This window comes from Podarcis vaucheri (genome assembly GCF_965113315.1).
Source record: "Podarcis vaucheri genome assembly, chromosome: 5".
NCBI classification, from domain to species: domain Eukaryota; kingdom Metazoa; phylum Chordata; class Lepidosauria; order Squamata; family Lacertidae; genus Podarcis; species Podarcis vaucheri.
The window spans coordinates 27,182,425-27,206,079 of NC_138763.1; the positions used below are offsets into that span (position 1 = coordinate 27,182,425).

The 23,655-nt window shown below is 45.3% G+C and overlaps 1 protein-coding gene across 8 annotated transcripts; it reads left to right on the forward strand.

Moving 5' to 3' along the window:
• Nucleotides 1–1,460: 1,460 nt before the first annotated feature.
• On the forward strand, nucleotides 1,461–16,753 carry ZIC4 (Zic family member 4). 8 transcript variants are annotated; one of them, XR_014220102.1, is made up of 4 exons: nucleotides 1,461–2,871; nucleotides 7,704–8,171; nucleotides 10,596–10,721; nucleotides 16,739–16,753. XR_014220102.1 is itself a non-coding variant. In XM_082224295.1 (4 exons), exons 1-4 carry the CDS (start codon nucleotides 1,683–1,685, stop codon nucleotides 8,706–8,708), a joined length of 1,566 nt encoding a protein of 521 aa, XP_082080421.1. In that variant the 5' UTR covers nucleotides 1,463–1,682; the 3' UTR covers nucleotides 8,709–10,586. The 8 variants fall into 8 exon arrangements, 6 of the variants coding, with proteins under 6 accessions (XP_082080419.1, XP_082080420.1, XP_082080418.1 ...); XR_014220103.1 differs by lacking the exon at nucleotides 16,739–16,753 and adding an exon at nucleotides 11,991–12,425; XM_082224295.1 differs by lacking the exons at nucleotides 10,596–10,721; nucleotides 16,739–16,753 and adding an exon at nucleotides 8,564–10,586 and having other exon boundaries at nucleotides 1,463–2,121; nucleotides 2,233–2,871; nucleotides 7,704–8,046.
• The last annotated feature ends 6,902 nt before the right edge of the window (nucleotides 16,754–23,655 follow it).

The following is a 23,655-nucleotide window of genomic DNA, read 5'->3' on the forward strand; positions in this document are numbered from 1 at the left end:
CTGTATTGCTTTAAAGAAAATAATCTAGACTTTTGCTCCTGGCCCAAAACAGGCCTGGTAACAAACCTGCGCGCTTCTCTACTTCCTACAATGGTGGGTCATAGGCAAAGGAATTTATGAGGCGGTCTCAGAAAGCCCCGCGCGTCTCCTGTCTTTCGGATTCATTCATAATCTGGGCGATTGTGAGGGCAGGGAAAGGGGACGGAGGAGAGCTTGCTACGTCTCGGCAGACCTTCTCCGGGCAGTCTCTCTCCTCCCTACCTCCTTCCCTGCTGATTTCTGCGGCGGCTTGGCCTAGCCGTATTTCACCCCCCCTCCCCGTTCCCCTGTCCCTCGAGAGCGGAAGTTTTGTGAAAGTCCCTGTGTGATGTGTGCTACCTTCCTCCCCTCCCGCCCCTTCTCCATCTTTGTTGTTGCTCTTGCAGGAAGGAAACTGGAAGGGAGTTGAGAATTGCACTTTGGTGAGTCCACAAAGAGCTGCTCGGTGGCCAATCAGGCAGGCAGTCCGCCCCGAAGCAGACACCGATCTGAGCTCTCCATTAAATCGTCTGCTCATTACGAGGCTAAGTGAGAAAAAGAGACAGGGCTGGGTGTGGAAGGAGAACGTGTGTGTGTGTGTGTGTGTGTGTGTGTGTGTGTGTGTAAGTAAATGGTTGGAGGCTAGCAGGAGAACAGAAAGCAGAAGGGGCTTGAGCCACGATCCAAGCCGTGCAGGAGTCAGGAGATCACTCAGGATACCTCCAAGCGCCTGGTTCTTCTTAGCAGATGATCGGGGACAACCAAAGCGTCTTTGGAAGGGGTGGGGAGAAAGCAACAGCCACCCGCCGGCCAGCCTCGCCTCCCCGGCGCTCCCAGGAGCTGCTGCCGCCGCTTGCTCAAGGCCTTGTTCCTCCTTTGGCAACCACTGCTCATTAGCGCGTAAACGACTCGGAGGACCCCTCATTCCGTCTGGGGAAGACGGTTCCAGCGGCCCTTAATCAGTTAAACGCAGATAAAAACAAAATGCGGGGAGTAAATGCAAACATCGGACAAGCTCGGCGCACTGGTTAGGGCTAGAGAGGGAGGGGGCAAAGGGGGAAGAGGAGGAGGAGAAAGGGAAGGAGCTTTTGGTGGTGGGGGGGGATTATCCACAAACGCAGCGCAGGCGCACTGCTTCCCGAGTCCTCTTCCTCCCTCCCCGCCCCTTTACCCCTTCCTAAATCTTTTCAGACTTCAGCGGGGACCTGTCAGCGCTGACTTCGGTCAGGCAGCTTCGGCCAATCAGCGACCGCCCTGATTGTTTAGCTCTCTGGGTTGGAGCCTAGTCTGTGAAGCGCTATTCAGTAGCCTCCCAGCGTCCTGCTGCTGCTTCTCAAAGCGTATGGGATTCCACGTAGGCATTAAAAAAAAAAGGAAGGAGGAAAAACACACACACACACACACAATAATGGAAGAGGAGGGGGAGAAAAGAAAGGGGAAGGGGGGGGGAGCGGGGAGCAAAAACAAAACAAAGCCAAATAGTCCAGACCAAGAGAGAGGGAGGGGAAAAACCTTTTTTCTTTGCGGGTGGGGGGGGGGACTTTCAAAAAAGTTTTTCCACCGCTCTTCCTCTTTCTCCCTCGCTCCCCCCTCCTCGGCGTCAGGTGACTTTTTAGAATTGTAGTAGAACCAGGAGAGCTTGGAGGCTTTGGGGGAGCCCAGTAATGGACTCTGCTTCACTCTCCAAACGGAACACGGCGCTGAAATTACTAGGCTTGGCAGGGGCTCCTCGTCATCGTCATCACCGCCACCATCACCACTCCCCTCAGAGCATGACAGGCTTCGCCGGGCATCCCCACTCCATGGTTCCCACGCACCCTGGGGAGTACGCTGCAGAAAGCCGCCTCGGGCTGAGTCCATTCCGGTCAGAACACATGGGGCACCACTACCATCCTCTCCATCATCATCATCACCACCGCCACCACTCTCATCCTCCTCATCACTCAGCGGCCCTTAAGCTCAGCCCTGCCCCTCAGCCTCATCCCCACCATCCTGTGACAGGCCAAGCCGAGGTGGTACCCAGTCCAGCAGGAGCATTTGGCCCGGCGCAGTCAACAACAGTCCCTTACGCAGTCCCTCACCCAAGTCATGCTCTTTCATCAGGTAGGGAATTCTTCCTGCGCAGAGATCTGACAGCCCCAGTCATGCCAGGACTCCCTTATCAACACTCTGCTGCTACAGGTTCTCACCATGGAATGTTTGTCTCAACAACAGGTAGCTACCCCGGACACCATGCTCACCACCACCACCACCACCTCCACCACCACCACTCAGAAGCCGGAACTCCCTCGCTTTTTACTGGACTCCACCATGAGCAACCTCCCCATGCAGCTCCAGGTGGCCATCTAAACGGACAGATAAGGCTGGGGCTACCTGGAGAAATGTATGCCAGGTCTGAACCTTTCACGACAGTACCAGTCTCCAGGACAGATCCTTTTGCTGCTTCCTCCTTCCACGGCTACGGTGGCATGAACCTGAACGTGAATTTAGCTCCACACCACGGCCCTGGGGCTTTCTTCCGCTACATGAGGCAGCCCATCAAGCAGGAGCTCATCTGCAAGTGGATCGAACTGGACCAGACTCCCAAAAAATTATGCTCGAAAACTTTCAGCACCATGCACGAGCTGGTGACTCACGTCACCGTGGAGCACGTTGGAGGGCCGGAGCAGTCCAACCACATTTGCTTCTGGGAAGAGTGTCCCAGAGAAGGGAAGCCTTTCAAGGCCAAATACAAACTGGTCAACCACATCCGAGTCCACACGGGGGAGAAACCTTTCCCTTGTCCTTTCCCGGGATGCGGGAAAGTCTTCGCTCGCTCGGAAAATCTCAAAATCCACAAAAGGACGCACACAGGTCAGTATGGAAAGGTCTTTCTTCATTCGTGTTTTGTTCAACTATCTGCTGCATGTGCGATCTCCCCCACCCCCGCCCGCTATGATTCTACATAGAATTAATACTAGCCAATCAAGACCGGATCAATAGTTTGTTTTGATTGTTGTCTTTCGTTTGAAGAATTGAGGCGTGTGTGTGCATAATGCTGACGTGTATGTGTATGTGCGTATGCAAGAAAGGTCTTCCATGATTTAGATCGGGATTTCCTGGAGAGGGGAGAGTTAAAAAGCCCTATAGAGACGGAAAAGCATCCAATCTTGATGCAAGCTCGCAAATTAGGAGCGAACAATGGAAGTTGCAACTTGTCTAGGCAGTTTTGAGTGATGCTGCTGGGATGCTGCTTCTGCCGCCTTCCTTGTGAGAAAAGCACAGCTGCAAGGTCCCCTCTTTTTGTTTTGTACGAGGAACCCTGCGATGTTTCATCCCAAGTCTTCGTAAGAGCCTTTTCCTTCTTAAAGTGCTACGGAGATTGAAATATGGGAAGGTGCTCTTTAGGAACCTGGGAAGGAAAGAGGGGAGTAGTGGTGTGTGTTTGGAGTTAATTTTGTCTTCCTAGCATGTTCTTTTTGAACGGTCATTGGACAGAATTATGAAGTAAATTTTTGTCAGAAATAGGAACAATTTCTCGTTAAGACAGAAAGGAAAGTTATTTGAAGGGGAAGACCTTGCCAACACCCTCTTTGACCTCGGAATCCACAGAAGCATCTGTGGTGAATGAATGAAACTGGCGGTATAAAGTTTTCAGACTTCCAAATTCAGCCTGTGAAGTTGTAGAGAGTTAGTTTAGCAGCCGGTCTTCTTAGCTTTTTATTGCCTTCTCCACTCCATTCCTTCCTATCCGACTCTCTTTCTCTCTCACACACACACACCAGAAGATAATAAATAAGCCCTTTTGGAAAATTAAATCCGTTCCACTGTGCAGTTTTTTGCACACACACTCCACAGCCTTATAAACTCCCAGGAAAACGACATAATCCTATTGTAAGATATCCTTACAACCCAACGAGACACTCTCTCTCTCTCTCTCTCTCTCTCTCTCTCTCTCTGCAGTTCTAAAATGTCGTAGCCTTAACTGTAGTATGGTTAGGTTAGTCTCCTACCCCCCTCCAAAAACTACGTTTAAAATAAAGCTGTGCATTTGATGGAGAATATTTTGTTACTTATTTTATTTAAAATATTAATTATGCGAATGACACCAAGGCATCTTCGTGTTAGGTAGGAAAGCACTGAAGAGCACAGTTCATCCCTTAATTACAGTGTTTTTCTTAAGTAAACAAACTTTTACTGCCCTTTAGCCGCCTTCTCCTTTGAAGTCTATGAAGCAGAAAATGGTCGGATTCTTGGTAAATTTGACCTACATCAGTGCAACCAGTTGAGTGCCTGGGAAGGGTGCGGGCTTGGAGTTCAGCATTCAAAATGTACTACATTATGTAGTCGTTTCGCTTGAACTTCCCTGCTTAATTAATTTATTTTTGCAGTGGTGGTGGGCTAGGCTTGGGGTGGAGAGAGGGAGAAGTGGAGGTGGAATCCTTAGGCCTTATTACAAGGCAGCGTTTTCGATTGACCCACCCCGCCCTAAGTTCTCAAACCCAAATGTTTCTGAAATGGCAATAGAACTTCCTGCAAATTATTCATGAAGACAGTTCTAGATTTAAACGAGAAAATAATTGCCTTCTCAAATATTAATGACGTTGCGTTTCCCTGAGCCTGGGCAGACAGGAATGGGTTTCTGGAGATGAGAGAGAGGGAGGGAAGGAGGGAGGGAGAGAGAACGAACTTAATTCACAATAACGTAGCACAGGTATCAAAAGAAGGAAAGCAAAAATCACTTCCTTACCATCAGAACTGGCCAAGGGACAATTGTGACCAAGGTGGTGTTTAGGCCGCAGTAAGAGAGGTATGTTTTAACTTGTAATTTATAGTGCTGGCGCTGGCAAGCTCAATATCCCTCCTCCCCTCCCCCTCGAGAATTTTGCAAATACTTTAATCCAGTCCCAGAGTTGGGAGGATTATGCTAAAATCTCCAAGCTGTACGTATTGCTCTCCACAGCGAGTCCTATGAGAGCTACAAGTGTGGGTAGAAAATGGCGGTGTCGACTCGCTGCGGTGTGTGCGCGCGCGCGCGCCCTTGCCCCCATCCTTCCTCAGTCCTCGCTTCCTCTCTTCCTCTCCCCCCCGCCCGCATCTCTCCACCCCCAAACACACACTTTCAAAAGTGCGGCGGGTCAGAGACAAACATTCAAGCACGTTTCCTTTTGACCGATACATATTTACGCGCAGGGAATCCTATCCTTTTAACAGGGGGAACTCTAACATTAACCCTAGGCCTGAAACCATTCATAGATAATGCGCTACAGCCAGCAAGGAAGAGCCCCTTTCTGCAATCATTTCTTGTGGCCGGGGCCTTTATTTACCTCTGCCAAGGTGCCGAGGTGTGGAAGGAAGCTGGCCATTTTTATTTATTTTTTTGTTGTTGCTCGCGAGAAACAAGACCGGTCTTATACCACGATGTAACTCACTCCGCCCGATCGCTGGGTTTATGACGGGGCCTCTCCCCAGGGCCTCCTAACTTACTGCTTGCCTGTGCTACACCAATCCGCTTGATTTGTTATTTCAGCTGAGTAGCGGAAGGTCAAACTGTTTCTTTACAAGGAACTATAATTAAAATACTTAAAGAGCCGTCAAAATATACAGATGACCTTCCTTTTCTTTTCTCTCCCCGCCAAAACAAAGCAAAATGAGTAAATACCTTTCGATGCAGGTACACACGGAGCCTCACTTGTCATGCCTAGCCTGCTAAAAACGTCGTTTTCTCGCAGGCCTGAGACCAATATTGGTATTTGCCACCGATATTCTTTAAAATGTGGAACCATATTTTACTCTTTGCAATAACTAGCCGTCCAGCACGGCGGATTTCCCTGAATCATTACACTGACAGAGAATGCTTTTGTAGGGGGGGGGGAGTAGCAGTTGCTTAGCTCCCCACCAACATTTCTTAAAGAACACTTTAGCCTTAGCATATTCAGTAGACACAGCTTTTTTTAATTAAAAAAAAATGTTTTGTGCTGAAGTCTGAATATACAACATGGCCTCATTAAGGAACTCATGTTTTTAAAATGCTACACAAACAAACACACACTAACACACATATGCACTTACCCTGCTATTTTGGCAACATTTGCCTCTAAGAAACGCATAGTATCCTGACCTTCATTCCCATCCCTGTCAAATATGCGTTATATCATTTTTTGCGCGACTTTCGTACGCAAGCGTCTCTGTCTGTTGGTTTTTCAGAATAAGGCATCCGTGCTCCGTAGAGACATCAAAGCACGTGGCTTCAACGTGTTTTCCTTTATCGGTGAAAAATCGCCCATGCAGCATTTGGTGTACAGACTATCTCCAGTAGATTTCCTGGGGAATCTGGCTTCCTTCCGTCTCTCACCCCTCCTCACCTTTCCAATATCTCATCCCGCTTATGGTGTTTAATATGTTTCCAATGCATATCATCTAGCCAGATCAATGAGTTCTCCCATGGACAATGCACTAAGGACTGCGTCGTTGTTTTTCTCTTTCTCTCCGCTGCTAAATAGGTCCCTGTCTGTTAGTTTCTGCAGATTTTCCTTGATAGCAAAATGAAATCTTGGCCTACTCAGTAAGGCGTTGGCTTTCCGAGCAAAATGCTACTGAGATCCTTCTAGATCATTAATCTATACTAAGGATATGAAGTGGAAAGATACTCTATCGTAGATTATTCTCCAGAAACTACCAGAACTGCCTTTAGGTTAAGTTATGTATTAATTTAGTTATTTCTATATGAATTTGAGAGAGGTGAAAGAGATTATGATAGATAGATAGATATAGATAGATAGATAGATAGATAGATAGATGATAGATAGATAGATAGATGATAGATAGATATAGATAGATAGATAGAGTTAGATACAGATAGATAGATCGATAGATTTCTAAACCTGTGCAACACTGGTTCAGCCGTGGTATATCTAAACGATGGTTTTAATGAGCTGGCTGCTGACATTTGCTCATCGTTTCCTCCGAAGCCTACTTTGCAACCCCACTTTCCTCCAAAGCCTATTGGCAAGGTCAAATGTGAGCTCTTGTGCGACTCTGTGTGCGCGCGCAAGAAGAAGGTGCCTTGCAGCATGTGGAGTTGTTTATGTGGGAGTGCCCGAGACTGGTAAGAAGCTATGCACCACAAGGCCACGAATCCGTAGGTTCTGGGGTTTCAGATCCTAACCTAGGTTATGTAGCCATCTCTGAAGTAAAGGGATTGTCAGGTTAGAGAGCTTGGAGGGGCATTTGTGAGATGGGAAATATGTGTCCATACGGACACGGTACGGATAAGAGGAGCGAGCGAGATGGGCAAGGAGCCTAGGGAAGAGAAAGCGTTGTCCCACCTCGTCGCCCCAGGCCCTTCATCCAAGGCCTGGAACATTTCCACCCTTCCTCTGGAAGGCAGGCATTGATAGGGATGAACACACCAACTCACACACGAAGCTTCCCCCCTTTGTCATTTCAGAAGACCCCACAGCTTTAGAGCTCTCTCCTCACACCCTTGTAATCCTGTTCACATACAGTGCTGCTAGGCGCTTCTGCTGGGTTTGGCTCCACGGCCACTGCTGGGAAATCGAGGTGGGGCGAGGGCGACACAGAGCTCATCGCTCAATAACCTGTGACCTGCAGACACGCCACCCCGCCACCCCAATAAAACCCGCACCTTTTCCCACCCTGGTCCTTTACGCAAAGTCTCCCTGGATTCCCTCTTTTCCTTGCAGGCGAGAAGCCCTTCAAATGCGAGTTCGAGGGCTGCGAGCGCCGCTTCGCCAACAGCAGCGACAGGAAGAAGCATTCCCACGTGCACACGAGCGACAAGCCCTACAACTGCAAAGTGCGAGGCTGTGACAAGTCCTACACGCACCCCAGCTCCTTGCGGAAGCACATGAAAGTCCACTGCAAGTCCCCACCTCCCAGCTCGGGCTACGAGTCGTCCACCCCGTCTCTGGTGTCGCCGTCGTCGGACTGCGGCCGGGAGCCCCCTCAGCCGCCGCCGCCGCCACCGCCGCCACCACCTCCCGCAGCGGCTTCCTCCACCCAGGCGGCAGCCAACCTGAGCGAATGGTACGTGTGTCAGAGCTCAGGGGCCAGCGGCATCCCGACTCCACCCAGTAACTCTCCGTCACCTCACCCGGGAGAGGCCGCTTACACGAACTGCGAGCCCCGGCCCACTTATTAAAGTCAATACGGTAGGATGGCCCGCCGCCGGCGGCGAGACTGCATTGTTCTTTTCGGGGTGCTGTGGATCCTTGGCTCACACTGGACGAACGGCGGGTCGGCAAGGCCCGGTTCTTGGGGGAGGGGCGGAAATCGATCCCAGGCCTGGGGAGCAAGCCCCCTCCCCCTCCCCCCCTCCCCAGCCTCTTCCCTCTTCCCCCAGTCAGTCACCTTCGATCAGAAATGCTGCACAGGCTATCGGAGAGAAGATACATGGGGGGGGGGTGGACAAACCTCCTCCCTCTCTCCCCCACCCCCGTTTTGTATTTATTATGGCACAGAGGACAGCAGACCCCCCTCCCGCCACCTCCACCTCCCCGCACCTCTTTCCATGAGCTCTTCTTTTTATTTTACACCCTCCCAGGGCAGACTCCGCGGACCAACTCCTTCCCATACGTTTACAATGGCCTCGATTTGAATGGAAACATCCTTTTGTATCAATGAACCAAAGTGTTTTAATACGGATTTCTAGCTGTACAGCTGCGATCGTCGGTGCTGGTATCTTGTGATGGTGTTTTTTCTTGGACAGTTTTATTAGCCCAGTGTCTGGATTTTAATTGGGTTTCTTGGCGGGGGTGGGGGGGCTGTGTGCGTGTGCTTTTTTTCCAAAAAGGAACATCAGTATCTATAAATATATTATTTGTTACCGAACTGTACAACAAATCGATCAATTAAATACTTTGATTAATTTACCAGTTCAGTTGACGTTTTTTTCGGGGGGGGGATCTCTTTACTGCCCCTTTTTCACCAGTATATTCTTCCCACTTGTCACTAATAAAACAGACCCAAGGGTGGCTTAATGATTTATGGTACATTTTAATTTACACTAGTAATGGATTTAAATGCATAAACATATTCTCCTTTTCTCTTCCCCCTCCCTCGCATTATTTCTGTTGAATTGTGAGTTCTTGTGATTCCTTAGTGGATGGAAGGTGAGATCCATGTTAATTGGAGAGAAGGGGGGGGAGTTGTTATGAGTGACGTAATTGTGTTGAGTTGCTTGGATTGTCCAAAAGGATTCACGACGTGTCGATTTTTTCTGAACCCGTGGTGTAAACCCAGTGGTGGTCTGGTTTTCAAACGCACAACAGTAGTTATGTAAAATAACAATTCGAAATATTAATTATTATTTTTTGTAAAGGTAAAAATAAAATGGTTTTAAAATCTTGAACATATGTCGAGGTGTCTAAAGCTATATGATTCTTATCAGCCCTATGTGAGTCCTTGTCTCTAGCGAATTTCCCAGACGGGGGGGTGGAATGCTTGTGGAAATATTATTATATGGATTTCATTTACTGATTGTAGCTCCTAAACGCATCACTTTGTAGTAAGACCCATATACTTCAATGAAACTTATTTACAGGCAGTATATTTAGGAATGAGGGAGGGGGCGTGGTTCATTCTAATCGATTTTTAAACTATGGAAAGGCCCATTTGTCTGTAGGCGCTCTAAGATCTTAGCCAAAACACTTCTACAAAGCCATTTCCTTCAGTTCAGTGAAGGAGAGTGAAGCAAAACGTCCAGCCCAGTCTCTGGGTTAGCCATGTACACACCACCAGCAACAGAAATTTCTTATTTCTTGTGGAATGTATTATCCCTAGAGCAGTCAAGTACAACATTTTCCTGTTGCCTAGAATGGACACACAGGGGAATGTGGCTCCAAAGGGAATGTGCTCTGAGCGTGAGTGAGGAGGGATTATATCAAAACAATATATCCTCTCCTACCTTCCTTAACATTCCCACGTTTCTGAACTCTTTCTTTCTCTCTATCTTCCTTGTGCAGCAGGACCATATGCTTATTTACTCGGAAGTAAGTTCCACTGAGTTCATTGGGACATCCCAGTGAACTGTGAACACCGTGGTACTTACGTCTGAAGATGGGGCGGTTGGTGTCATTCAGGCATTCACATTTAAAAAATAAAAAAAATAAAAATAGAAGAAAGTCTACCTATTTGGGTATCAATCCATCTATCACCTATCTACCTTTTGAACAATGTGCATGACTTGGTTCCCCATTCCTTCTCACTGCCTCAGCGAGAGATCCTTAATAGATCGCCGAGTTAAATGGACGAAACATAGCAAACAAAGAAATAACCATCCCGTCCCGATTCTCAGGATAAAAATTAAAACAAGATATTCGTTGCCATTACTGCTGCTGCTCGTTTACTCCCTCTGATCTAGTGGAGCCGTCGTGGAAATGAGAAGGTAGAGATGGATGGATGGAGGCCATCTGCGAAAGATGCTTCCACCTTGTCTGGAGCTGGGTTGCCCCCTCCCGGCTCCGTCCCTCGGCCCTCCTCCTCCCTCTCCCTTTTCTTCTTGATTTCTTTCTTTGCAGAAGCGGTTTTTGGATGTGTAGGCTAATCACCTTTAATTTTTCATTTGCTTGTTACAGATGTCTATCCCGTTGCTCTCAAGGTAATCTAGACAGAGGCAGCTGAAAAGCCCCGCATCTTATGCCTTAGACATCAAAGCAGTCTCTCACAATGAAAGTATTTCTTCGCAACGGTGAATCTTCATGGTGAGTTAAGATTTCTATAGCAATAGGCAAGTCATACTTAAAAAGAGTGAAAAGCGAAGTCTGGAGCCCGTCCAGTCTTTTCATGAAGGACATAATATTTAGGTCTAACAGATTCTCTCTCTTTCTCCCCATCCCCTCGCGGCTCAGTTTCTTTCTCCCATCCTCACCGATGTATATATAAAAAAACAGAAAACACCCCAACAGTGCCAAAACCACATCACACACACACACACACACACACACACACACACACACACACACACACACATTTGTATGTTGTGTTCGTGATGGACGTGGAGTATGCATATTTTCCCTCCGAATTTCCGGGGCAAGAAAACCCCCACGCGAATGGGGGTCCTTGTTCCAGCCCATAATCAGAATGGATAAGAATGTCAGGAAGAAAAAGGGGGCCGCCTGAATCGCCGTCCGCCAGTTCACTTTTGTTTCTCTCCTTCTGGGCCATGATCAGAGACGGCCTTTGGGATTTGATGGCGACTTTTCTAAAGGCGAGGAAATGGGTTTGAAGGAGGGAAAAGAAAAGGAGAAAGGTCTAATCAAGCCCGGCCTTGTTCAAAGGCTCTGATTTTTATTTTATTTTTTTTGGTTGGAGGGTGGGGGTTGAAAGTGTGAGCTTTATGGTGCATCAACATGCCACGTTAGGATCGCTATGGTAATGAGCCTAGCAATAGCAAGCGCCCTTGAAAAGGAGGCACACTCCATTCGAGACAGTCTATTAAGATACATTTGCACTGACCTTTGGTTTCATGCTAGCTTAATACATTCAATCTGCTCTTCCTCAGAGATGGACTTCCTCCATCTCGTCCCCTTTGGCTTGCTTTGCTGGCTTGCTCTCTAAGGAGGGCTTTTGTTGCAGCATCTTGGATCTTTGCGATTAAGAAACCGAAGTAGGGGAGGGCGGGAGGGGGCGAGGCGGTTTTATAAGAGCTACCAGTGTCGAGTGAAATTTTGCACCCATGGAAATCTGGGGCTGGGACTCAATAGTAGAGGACCCACTTTTGTTCAAAGTAGCCCATCTGGCTAGAATAGGACTGCTCAGGAGCAAGTCAGTAGTGGACCAGTTTTGTTTACTAGTGAGCTCACAAAACTCTTGTCTCCACGCCCCTAGTCTTAACCCTCCTAAGACATCCTACAAGCACGGTCCAAACAGTAGCTGGTGTCACTATTCTTATTCAAAAATGTATATATTTGCTGATCTTTGCTTTGCAAGTAACATTTCGATATTTCTGTGTCTGACTCCATCCTCCTTAGGATCTAGCTCCTTGCTGAATGCTGCGGCTTTAAGTTGCTTTTTGACACTATTTCCTTCTTTGTAAACACCCACAGTCACATCCACACACACACACACACACACACACACACATTGCTGAAGATAGAGACTGAACTAGAAAGGGATGCCATTTCCAGAACAAAGACTGAGGAATCTTCTGAATTTCTTGACTCTTTCACGGAAACAAACAAGGACTAGATCCTAGGTGTGTGGCAAAAACCATGTCCCAAGAAATTAGGGTTTAATGCCTTCCAGGGCTACAGAACTTGACACTCCCAAGTCTGAGGCCACGGACGATGGGCCACGGTCCCGGGAAAGTTAGAAGTCCATGTTCCAGTAATTGTCTTCTTGTTTATTTTATCCAAGTACCCCAGTGAATAGGGGGAAAATAAACACGCCGAACAAAAAAAAAAAAATTCAAACAGTCGAGTCGTCTTTAGTGCTAGCCCTTGTGGCTGAATAAAAAAGGATGGTCCAATTTCTATTGAGCTGAAAAATCTTTGAAGTGGGAGTTATTATCTGAGAAATTCCTCCTCGTCGCCCTAACAACGCTGATGAAACGTAAAAAGGTTCTTTGTCAGCGATTTGTTCTCCCCTCTGTCAAACTCCCTCTGCCCCGTTAGCTGGGACCGTTTCTAAAGAGATGGAACCAAACTTCTTAAAAGATAACGTTGGGATGGAGACAGAAAATGTCCCAGTATACAATCAGATACATACATCTACCTACGTCTGTCTGCCTATGTCTGTCTCTCTGTAGGTGGAGGGGAGCGTGTAGCTCTAGGGTGGGGAGGGTGGGAGGGGAAAACGAGAGGGGGTGGAGAACGAGAGCGAGAGACCTTCTGCTTTCCGAACTTCTCAGCCCCAGAGGAACTGGATCTTCTATTCCGAACTCATTGGCTTGAATTCTGCCCAAGCCTTTGTTCTTTGCACAAAACCCAACTTCCTACGAACGCCGTCCATGAACACCAAGTCTGTAGCTGCTGAACCTCGCTACCCTCCCATTATCCCAGTATAAAGAATGCAACAGCTCGTACATGCCTTTATTGCAGGCTCGGCTCGTGTTAATGCTGAGACTACCTACTAAAAAGCACGTTTCTCTACTGCAGTGCACTAAAATGGTTACGCCTTCAAAGCGATGGCTTCCATATGTCTCAGTGTTTTATTATCAGCGAGTGGAAAGAAAAGTAACAGCATCCCACTCACTCCGCAACTTGGTACTCTCAATTGGGAGGAAAAAACAACAACAACACCAAACTCAAGAGTCCATAGATGTCTTTGGGAATGAGATAGTGGCTTGGAGAATGCACTGCTCACCAGTTTAGCATTTCTGCCACACTGGTAGTTTTGGGTCCCCATGAAATGGTAGCATCGTTGTTGGGCCCTCTTTTGTCGCAGCCAAGTGCTGAGTGTAAACTATTGGCAGTGATCCCAGTAAGTTTTTGTTGGCTCAGAGGCTGAGGAAAGAAGAGTGGTTTAACTGGTGCCTGTTTATTGGAAGATACTGGGCCTTGCATTATGGAGGCCGTCTTAGGAATTCGCAAGCACCCTGTCCATACCTCAGTTAGCAGAAGGATTTGTCCTTTAAACCAATTGTACATCATCAGTTCCAATCCATATGTGAAATAAGTCCTAGTGAAATAAATAATGACTTCTATGTATCGTGTTTAGTTTTGAAATGTTTCCAGCGGGACTCTGTGGTCCTAAACAATTTCTGAAGTAATAAGCTCCTTTGAAATAAGTGAGATTCATCTTAAATTTAGGCATTTATTCAGGATTGAGGTTTAAATAGCACTTGCCTTAATCAGAATGAAAAATATAGACAAAAGAAGAAACACAACGCAACTCCCACCCACCCACACTATAGTAGTAGGGCAATACTTTTATTAGGTCAACAAAAATGTCACAAAATAGTGAGGAAGTTTTTGAGATCTCCAAAAGTTGAGACTTCAGCAAAACGGAGTGGGGGGGGGAAGAGAAAAATCGTGGCGTTGGTGTCATTCTTAAAAGGGGGTGTGAGAAAAGATAGCGGAGTAAGGATGACTCCTAATGAAGCTTTCATAGGAGTAAGCCCCATTGAAAACAGTGAGACTTGCGGGTAAACCAGGATTGAGCTGTAAGGCTGCAATCAGATACACATTGACCCGGGAGTAAATGTAAATCCCATTGAACTCAGTGTCACTTACTTCTGCATAGATGGTATAGGTTTTAAAAAGGGGGGGGGGAGAGGTTCTCCTAGGTACTTTCCAAATTTCAGGTTACATCTTCTAGGATCATTGGGTAAGGAAACACACAATGAATGATTCCTCACTATTGAATACAGGAACTTCTGTAGATAAGGATATCTCATTTTTTAAAAAACTGATTTCAAAAAAGGAAGATTATAATCCAAATTCAGTTTTCAATCTACCAATAGATGCAGTTTTCCCCCAGGGGTTTAATGTTTCTTTATTTGAAAAGGATATTTGTACAAATTCTGCGTAGCATTGTTGTATCTTTAAATATTTACGAAGCTTCGGTGCTTCTTTTTATAAAGATGAATTAAAATGTTTTATTTTTCGCCCTACCGTGCTATTTCTGAAAGGTTTTTTTAAACAATCCCCTCCTATCACTTGTACACTAAACAGCAAAAGGAAAAATCAATTCTACGCAGCAACCATGTATAATTTGGGTCGGTTTCTAATGCGATGTAATGGCAATTATTGTTGTTGGAATATTATGGACATGTTATGGATTTTTAAATAAATAAAAAAACGAATATTGGATGAAAACATCATTGCTATCTGAAAACTCAATCTTATGGAGAAATAATTTGTACTTTTAAAATAAAGCCCTCCATGAGAAATATAAAACTTGCTTCTTTGTGATTAAATTCGTCTTTACTTTTCTCTTTTCTCTCTCCCCCCCCCCTTCCAGCTGATTCTTTGAAAATCAAGTATCCGTTGTGGCTTCAACAATGCCCCTAGAAAATGATAAACGATTCTCTCAAGTTAGGGTTGGAAAGCTATGGTGCCCAAGAAATGGTTTGGCGCAGGAAAATAATATCTGCTTTCTACTACACTAGTGTTTTGTTTTTATAAATATTTCCAGAACTGCGGGGGTGGGATTGTCTTGTTTTTAAGAAGTTAGTTCACTGGCAGATAGTAATCAATCCCTTTTTCAATGTGAATAGTCCATAATGAGTCCCCTCAAATTTCTCCGCCTTCCCACAACTGTATATATCTATCTTTCGAACGCTGCTAGCCTACTACTGCGTTTTGCTGCACATGCGCATTGTGCAAGTCGTTGATTTGCCTTTCTCCTGCTTGGAAATATTATCAGTGCAAGACCGGAATCCTATGCGCACTCACTCGACAGTAAGTCCCGTCGAAATCAGTTGGAGCAAGCAAGCTATATATAGGATCGGGCTGTCATTGCACTAAAGAAGGACAGGTCACTAAAATCAGCGAGACTCACACCCAAGTAAATGTGTGTGATGGCTAGCGTCTGTAGCACTTCCTTTCTGCTGGGAAGGAAGGTGTGCTTATACAAACGGTGCTTAGATCTGAGTAAAGCTGGGATAGGGTTGACTGTCCATTCCTTGGTGTGTTCGGAAGCAAGTCCCCCTGTGCAAGTGTGTTGAGGCTTCCATTCCACCTTAGTTGTGCTCCTCACACTCCTTGCTTGCATTCTTCACAGAATGCATCTGTGTTACTATGCATCTACAGAAAGCCGAACTATATGACCAAGGTGGGGTAGAGGAAGACCAGGTTAGTGGAACGTGGGAAAGGAGATCAAGGAAGTGAGGGGAATGTGGGTTGTTCTACAGACGGCAAGGTTGGCGAGTAGGAAGCACGACGACAAAAAAAAAACAAAACAACGCCCCCTAACCCCAACCCAACGCTGGAGAGTCGGCGACTATTAAAGCCAAGAGTTATGTGGCCCCTAATCGCAGACAGAAGCCCTGTAATCATCATTACACTCGGCTGTAGTCAGCAAGACATGGAAGGTTCCCTCGGACAACATGGGGAGAGACGTGTGGGCAGGCTTCCCTGCTCTTTCTATAGACGCTGCTGCCTTTTTCTTCCTTTAATGCTGACAATCCATTTCGGATGGCTTCCTCCCCTGTTGCTTTCTAGCATCGATCCCCATGCAAGCCCCTGCATTGTGCGGACGCATTAATTAAAGACCATTCATTTCACAAAAGGCCATTTGTATCTTTAGGAAATGAAGATTAGAAATATGAATCAGGACGGCCGAGCCCCGTTTCCGCCCAGGCACACTATACAAGGGAGAGGGGCTGGGGGGGGGGAGGCAGGCAGAAGAAGAAAGGACCTTCGGGGTCTTTGCAACCTCCTTTAATTGAATGCCCATAAAAACGAATGGCCCGCGCTTCTCTCTAGAAGTATATGACCCGGGGGGTGGTGATGATCCGCCCTCGCCGCCCGGTTTCTTGTGTAGAGACGGTTAGATTCGAAGGTAGTGTCAGGGAATGTCAGGCGGAAGCTGGCTCTCTCTTGGTCCGGTTCCTGGAAAGACATTTCCGCTTTCCGAGTAAAGGACCAGGAATGTTTCAGAAATGAAAGTTTTGCCAGGAGGAACACAATGGACACTTTCGGGTTAGAGGTTGCGAGCCACGCAGCCACGATTTAAGTTGACTTTGTGCGAAGTTCCCTGCGCTCTTGGAAGAAACGATGTATGTGTAGTGTGTTACGTGGAGATCCAGAGAAATTAATGCCATGTTCGTTTGCAGGCATACAACACAGCTTCCATGAATTGCTCTCCTGAAATCTTTGTTCGAAACAACTCTTGAAATCTACCAGGGGTTGATGGGTCGTGTCACTACGGAGTGAAGGAGTACCCTCTCGTCTTCTTGCCTGCTTCCCATACAATTCAATGGGGCTTGCATAAGAGGCTCCTCCGGTGGATTGTGTTTTACACATTTTCAGGCCCGGTATACAGTGGCGTAGCGTGGGTTGTCAGCACCCGGGGCAAGGCAAGTAATTTGCGCCCCCTAACCCTAACACCCAGATGCTGCGCCCGGCCCCCCTGCACCCCCCACGCTACGCCACTGCCGGTATATTCACATCCAGTAGCTAGCTACAACAAATGGAAACGAGGGGCAATGTCGTCTACGCTGACTAGGCACCCTGAGGGCCAGAGTGTTCCATTATGTCGATGAGAATAGAGAGATTTGAAACCTTAACGCTTAACTTTCTAAGTGGTACTGACCGCTAAGCACACACACATAAGAATTTGGGAGGCGAGCCTAGGCTTGATTTCATGTAATGTGCTCAAAGGATGGGTCCAATGAGATGACTGGGTATTACAGGTCAGATAGATACACGCTACAACTGGCGCACACAGTCGCGTGAACTTAGCATCGTGGCATTCCCACGTACATCAGTCCTGTTGTTGGCGTCATAACCAAAGGAAGAAGTAATAGAAACCAGAGTAAAATTAGGGAATTAAAGGTAATCGAGTGTCCTCTCCTGCTTTCACTCCCCACTTTTCTCATGCGCACCAGAAATAACCCCAGTTTCACTTAAATCCCAGCATGTTATCTGGGTCATATGTTCATTTGCTTACACTCACATTATTTTAGGTCACCTTCTGAGAATGGTGATTTCCAAATGAAGGCGAAAATGCATGGAGGCATGCACACACCTATTTAAAGCACGTTCTTCCTTTGAGCCTCATGCAACCTCTTAACCAAAGAGTAAGTCTTCTTTTGATAGAAAAGAATTCATTTTGATATAATATAATTCCTATTCCGTAGAGATAGGATGCAGAAATGATACATCATGGGGATTTTTTATTCCCTTCTTCTTACTTGTTTATTCAAAAGAACTGCAGCAACCTTTGCAAAGGTGCAAAATGTTTCCTTTCTTTCTATGCATGTTCAGGAACTAAAGAAAGTTCGGGAATTGTGCAGCTACAGTATGTGGTAATTAGTTCTTTAAAAACACACACACAGAGAGAGAGTGAAAACAATGCAAAAATGATCAGCATCATTATAAATGTTTTATTTTCACGGATAGATCCTGAAGGATATATAGAAAGAGCAGTTCCTTCTTTTGCAAATTAACCTTTGAACCTTGGCTGAATCCCATCGCCACTGCTACGTCAGTAGCATTCAAAATGCAGTTTGAAGAAGGTAGGTTTACTTTTTCAAAACTGTTTCTGCACATCTTTCTTCCTCTTAAGAGCAAATAAATCGATGAAGATTGCAGAACGTGCAAAATTTCTAGCAAGTTCTTAGGGGGGGGAATGGATTCAAAATATTTCATGTGACGTTTCCTAAATATGGGGGTGGAAGAAACCTCTCGATCAATGCATAAATTTTGAAAATTGCTGAATGATCCAACGTCTCCTTCCCTTTTTGAAAGAAACCTAATCACTTTTTAGTTACGTATATACATATTTTTAAAAGATTTCTACTTAACCGTGAGAACTTCCTATATTATCTCCCAATATTTTTGTCCCTTTTCTCTCTGTATGTTTTGGAGTGTTGGGGACCTCGATCCACAGCCCAGTTAAGCGAGGGGCTTCATTTATTACCTGTTTCATTGGCCTTCAGTGTGACTCAGTCGGTTTAAATACACTTACTCTCGTCTGACTGAATGGTGGCAGAGTTCTCAGATGCTTTCACATAATAAGCCAACCGTTTATATTATTCCTCTTTAAAACTGACTACCTCAAGGCTTAGGTGAAGTTGTTCTTCACTGAAACGTCGAAAACAACCCCACAACCCACCTCATCTGAATCAGTCTCATTAATCTCAACTGAACTACTTGAGAGGCGAAAAATGTAGCCATGCAACATAGTGCCATTGTTTTATTGACTCCGAATCTATTCACAAGTGTCGAGTTTGAAGATATTACAGCACTCTTTAGCATATTTATTTATTGATATGGCTAGAACAATATATCTCCAGGTAGCCCGTGACAATTTTATTTTCTCCTTTAGCAATAGCTTAGCTATGCTGCTAAACATCCTGATGAATCTGGTCTCTACTACAACTGCTTGTATTTTTCCTAAACTTGAAAATGTTGGTGGTGTGTGGGTGTGGGTGGGTGTTATACAAGCACACAAAAGAAAAACAACAACGTTTGATTGGGGATAGGGAGTACCTCAGATTATTTTTTTAATCGTGCAGGAAACGGTCCAATTTAAGAGGGGGGGGGGAAACAGTTGTAAAAATTCAGACACTCCTTTAAGTGTGAAATATCATTTCATTGTGCAAAGTTAAAAAGAGAGTCGGTAATCCAACTTCCGGAAAGTGTTCTGAATTATTTCAGCAGACTCTTTTAAAGGGGATTAGCAGGGCTTTAGGGGCACAATCCTTCTGTTTTATTCAATCTCTGATTTTATGTTATAATTACGAGATGTAAAGCCTCTTGAATTAGTATGCAGCCGTGGTCCAGACATTATGCAGGTGCTATTCTAATCATTCAGCTTTTTAATTAAGGGACGAGGTAAGAAAACAGAATAATAAAAACACTTTTGTGAGAGCTGAGAAAATTGTGAGCGACTGAATGAAAGAAGCCTTTATACCTTCTCCTGACAGGTCAGACACCAATTGCCTGACTTACGACCTTTTCTTGGTGAAACAAGGCTGAACAGCTTTCTCACCTTGTTCCCATTATATGGCTTTTATACTCGTGGAGAACTTATGGAAATGCCAATAAGATTCTTTCTTAAATTGAGGGGTGGGAGGCAGGGAAGCCGTAGATATTTCCATTATAATAGATAGGTAGTTTATAAGAAATTACTTCCTCTCTTAACATTCTCAAATGGGTGGCCAACGTGGATATCAGCGATGGCCACTAGCATTAATTATTTGTCTTTTTTTAAAAAAGAGAAAAAATGTTTCCTTTGGATGTAATCCTGGCATAAGGCAATTCCAGGATGGAGGGGGTGCAGTGGAATAAGCATCGCTGGTGTTTAGTTATATGTTCCAACTTCCAAGCATAAAGTTTCTGAATTAGGCCCTTAGCAGATTAACAGAACAAACGTAGCCACGTCTACTCATAAGTAGTTAAATCAAATGGACTTGCTCCCAGGTAAATGAGGCTAGGATCGCCCCTGAAGTCTACTCTGAAGGTTGCCCACAAGCTAAATAAATGGGATTTAAACCTATTAATTTAGGGCTGCAGTCCTAAAAAAAGGAGAGTTATCAGATGTTTTTCATTGTAAAGCCCAGTTGTAGTTAAACACTCTCCTCTAAGAGTGTGATCCTAACTACTTTTAGTGAAACGTAAATCCCGCTGTGTCCAGCGGTGTTTACTTGGGAGTAAACTAGTAAACCATTGCACCATACTGACGCTGCTGCAATCCTATGTCCACTTCACTCTTCCCGTCAGTATAGTGTAGCTTGTTTGCTTGTTGGACTACAACTCAAGAAAACCCAGGTTCAGTTTCTCCACCCATACCCAGTTGTGAAGCTCCCTGCACCATCTTGGGCTGGTTACCTCCTCTCAGCTTAGCCTAACTCACAGAGTTGTTGTTAAACAGTAAGAGGCAAGTGGAGAAATATGTGCGCCACTCTCTGCCCTAGAAGGAAGGGTGGCTTAAACATGGAATGAAATGAAGCCAATTCAACCCATCTCGACTTGCTCTTAAATAGACGTGCGCAGCCGCACCAAAATATCAACAAATCTGACCTCAAGCAGTGTGGTCATTATTTCTCCAACGCAAGAAACTGAGGATTGTTCTGGTGGTATATGCTGGAAAGCACTGTAAGGCTTTCAGATACTCGACTGGCATTACCTCGACTGGGTTGAAGGCAGCCTAAAGAGCATTTCCAGGACGTCTCCATTCTAGGCACTGCTATATCTCTTCATCAAGGGAGCTGCATCATGTGCTCACACCTGGCCACGCCCCCTGACCCGAAGCCCCGCCCTCTAACTCCTGACGAGTCTGGTTACGAAGAGTCTGGAGGAGAGGAGGAAGGCACTCACATGCCATGAAGTTCCCTAGGTGACCCTGGCCAGCCGTTGACTCTCAGCCTAAGCTACCTCACAGGGTTGTTGCGAGGATCAAATGAGGGCAGGGAGAACTATCTACGCCACCTTGGGCTCCTTGGAAGAAAGGTGGGATGTTAGTGTAAGGTGGGTGTCAACCCTTTTTAGTTCAGTGTGGGAGAAACCCAAGGGCAGCTTAACATTAACCCGATTCTCACCATGTTTATTTGGAAGCAAGTCACCTAAACCTACCCAGTTTGTGTAGGTATTCTTAGCACTCGTTCCTCGCAGGTAAGAAATGCCGCTCAAATCGGTGGGACCGCTATAGAAATGAACTGTCAAAGGCTGAAATCCCAAGCCCTTCAATTCGTGACTTAATGGGCTGTCAGCAAGAGGATTTTGGTCCTTCCATTTCAATTGCTCTCCCACCACCTAAAAGGTCCAAGCCCCACATCCCAAACTGACTTGTCTCTCCCTCTGCCCAGGGCAGCGGGGCTCTTGACACAGACTTCATCGGTGACAGTTGGATCGCTCCTCGAAGGATTTTGGAATTCCCTCGGTCAGATCCAGATTCACTCCATGATGTGTTTGCGAGTGAGCGAGTGACTGAATCGATCCAGCGTAGGCAGAGGTCCATTTCTCTTTCCCTCCTCCTCTTGGTTTGTCTTTGCAACTAATTGTATTTGCAAGAAGAAAGGCAATAACCGGACTTAAGGTTATATTATGAAGCGGCGGCCTTCTGCTGGATGAAAGATTGGATTTTACTAGAAAACACTGATGTCCTAGATCTGGAAGGCTTTAACAATTCGTTAGGTTGGCATGCGTATTTGTGGTATGACAAGGGTAAATCATATGGAATGTTTAAAAACCATATTGTCAGAAAAGCAATATATATGGTCTGGAAAAAATACAAAGACTTATTGGAAAGCAAAACTCCGAGGTGGATTTCACCAATAGAGGCCAAAGCTCGGAAAACAACCAATATGGAGGCATACTGGCCGAAATATTGGGAAATAATAGAAAACATTGGAGGTAATTGGAGACTGCAGAGCTTTGAAAAATTAAAGGATAAGGTGCAAAATTGGCTGCATTATGCCCAAATTAATGAGGTTTTTAAGTTAGATAAAAAAACAGGTTTCCAGGTGGAAAAATCGAAACTTGAGACAGAGTTGCTTGAACCAAAGACCAAGTTATTATCGAGAATGTATAACTTGCTGCTTAAATGGAACACTCAGGATGAGACAGTTAAATCAGCAATGATAAAATGGGCTCAGGACATTGGTTATAATATTATGTCTGAAGACTGGGAAAGGTTATGGACCACCGGTATGAAATTTACTGCATGTAATGCTTTGAAAGAAAACATTATGAAGATGGTATACAGGTGGTACATGACCCCGGTTAAGCTAGCTAAGATATACCATTTGTCCGATAACAAATGTTGGAAATGCAAGGAAGCTGAGGGGACATTCTTTCACCTCTGGTGGACCTGCCCAAGACTGAAGGCCTTCTGGGAAATGATCTACAATGAGTTAAAAAAGGTGTTCAAGTACACCTTTCCCAAGAAACCAGAGGCCTTTCTTCTGGGCATTGTCGGCCAGAAGGTGTCTAAAAAGGATAGAACTTTTTTTATGTATGCTACAACAGCAGCAAGAATTCTAATCGCTAAGCATTGGAAGACCCAAGATTTGCCCACACTGGAGGACTGGCACTCGCAATTGATGAACTACATGGAACTAGCCGAGATGACTGCAAGGATCCGGGACTTGGGAGAAGAAGCAATGGAGGAGGACTGGAAAAAATTTAAAGACTATCTGCAAAAGTATTATAAGTTATATGAAACATAAGATGTCGTATGATTGGGAATCTAGCCCCAGTAACGAAATTTAACTATTTATGAAATTTGATAAGATTTATGAAAGAACCAAGATTTAAATGGGTAAAAATGATATTATGGTATACTTTTAGAGTATATGGTGAGTAAGAGATTTAAATCTAAATTGTAATTGAAAATATAAAGAAATACACGAAATAAGGGTATAATTTGCTGATAAATTTATTGTCAAGAATGCATTATGCGGGGGACGGGGGAAGTCCAATGGAAATTTGAAATAAGTTATTGAAGTGGTCGTGTTTCTTTTCTTTTTTATTTTCTTTCTTCCTATCCCTTTCTTTCTATTCTTTGATTGCTTTGTTATCTCTGTAAAAAATGTAATAAAAAATATTATTAAAAAAAAAAAAAGGCAAAGTTTGTTCTTTGGTTCTTGGAAGGAATATCAATAGGAGGAGAAAGAGGCGGGGCAGGGGCTGGGTGGGGGAGAGACCGGCTGGACTTTGGTGCACTGTATGCAAATATAGTGGGGGGGGGGAGGTTCCTTTTTTTTAGGGAAGGGATCTTTTGGAGTTGGCTTTCTTTATTCAAATGGAAAACCTCCCTCTCTCTCCCTTTCATTTCCTGTCCCAGAACCACCTCCCGCGTCACCTCCCGCCCCAGTTCGGAGCAGAGTTCATTGGCTGTAAATGAATCAATCCGGAATGCTCTGAGACTCTTCTTCTTCTTCTTCTTCTTCTTCTTCTTCTTCTTCTTCTTCTTCTTCTTCTTTCTTCTTTCTTCTTTCTTCTTCTTCCACAGAACAATGCCAAGTATTAGGATATCACGAGCACTCGAAATGATCAGGAGTTCAATGATTTTGCTTTCACGGAT

Coding starts and splice junctions, on each gene's coding strand:
- ZIC4 (XM_082224291.1), top strand. CDS start 1,683: ATGGACTCTGCTTCACTCTCCAAACGGAACACGGCGCTGAAATTACTA. Junction 2,872..7,703: donor CCACAAAAGGACGCACACAG/GTCAGTATGGAA, acceptor TTTTCCTTGCAG/GCGAGAAGCCCTTCAAATGC. Junction 8,047..8,563: donor GCAGCCAACCTGAGCGAATG/GTACGTGTGTCA, acceptor ACACCCTCCCAG/GGCAGACTCCGCGGACCAAC.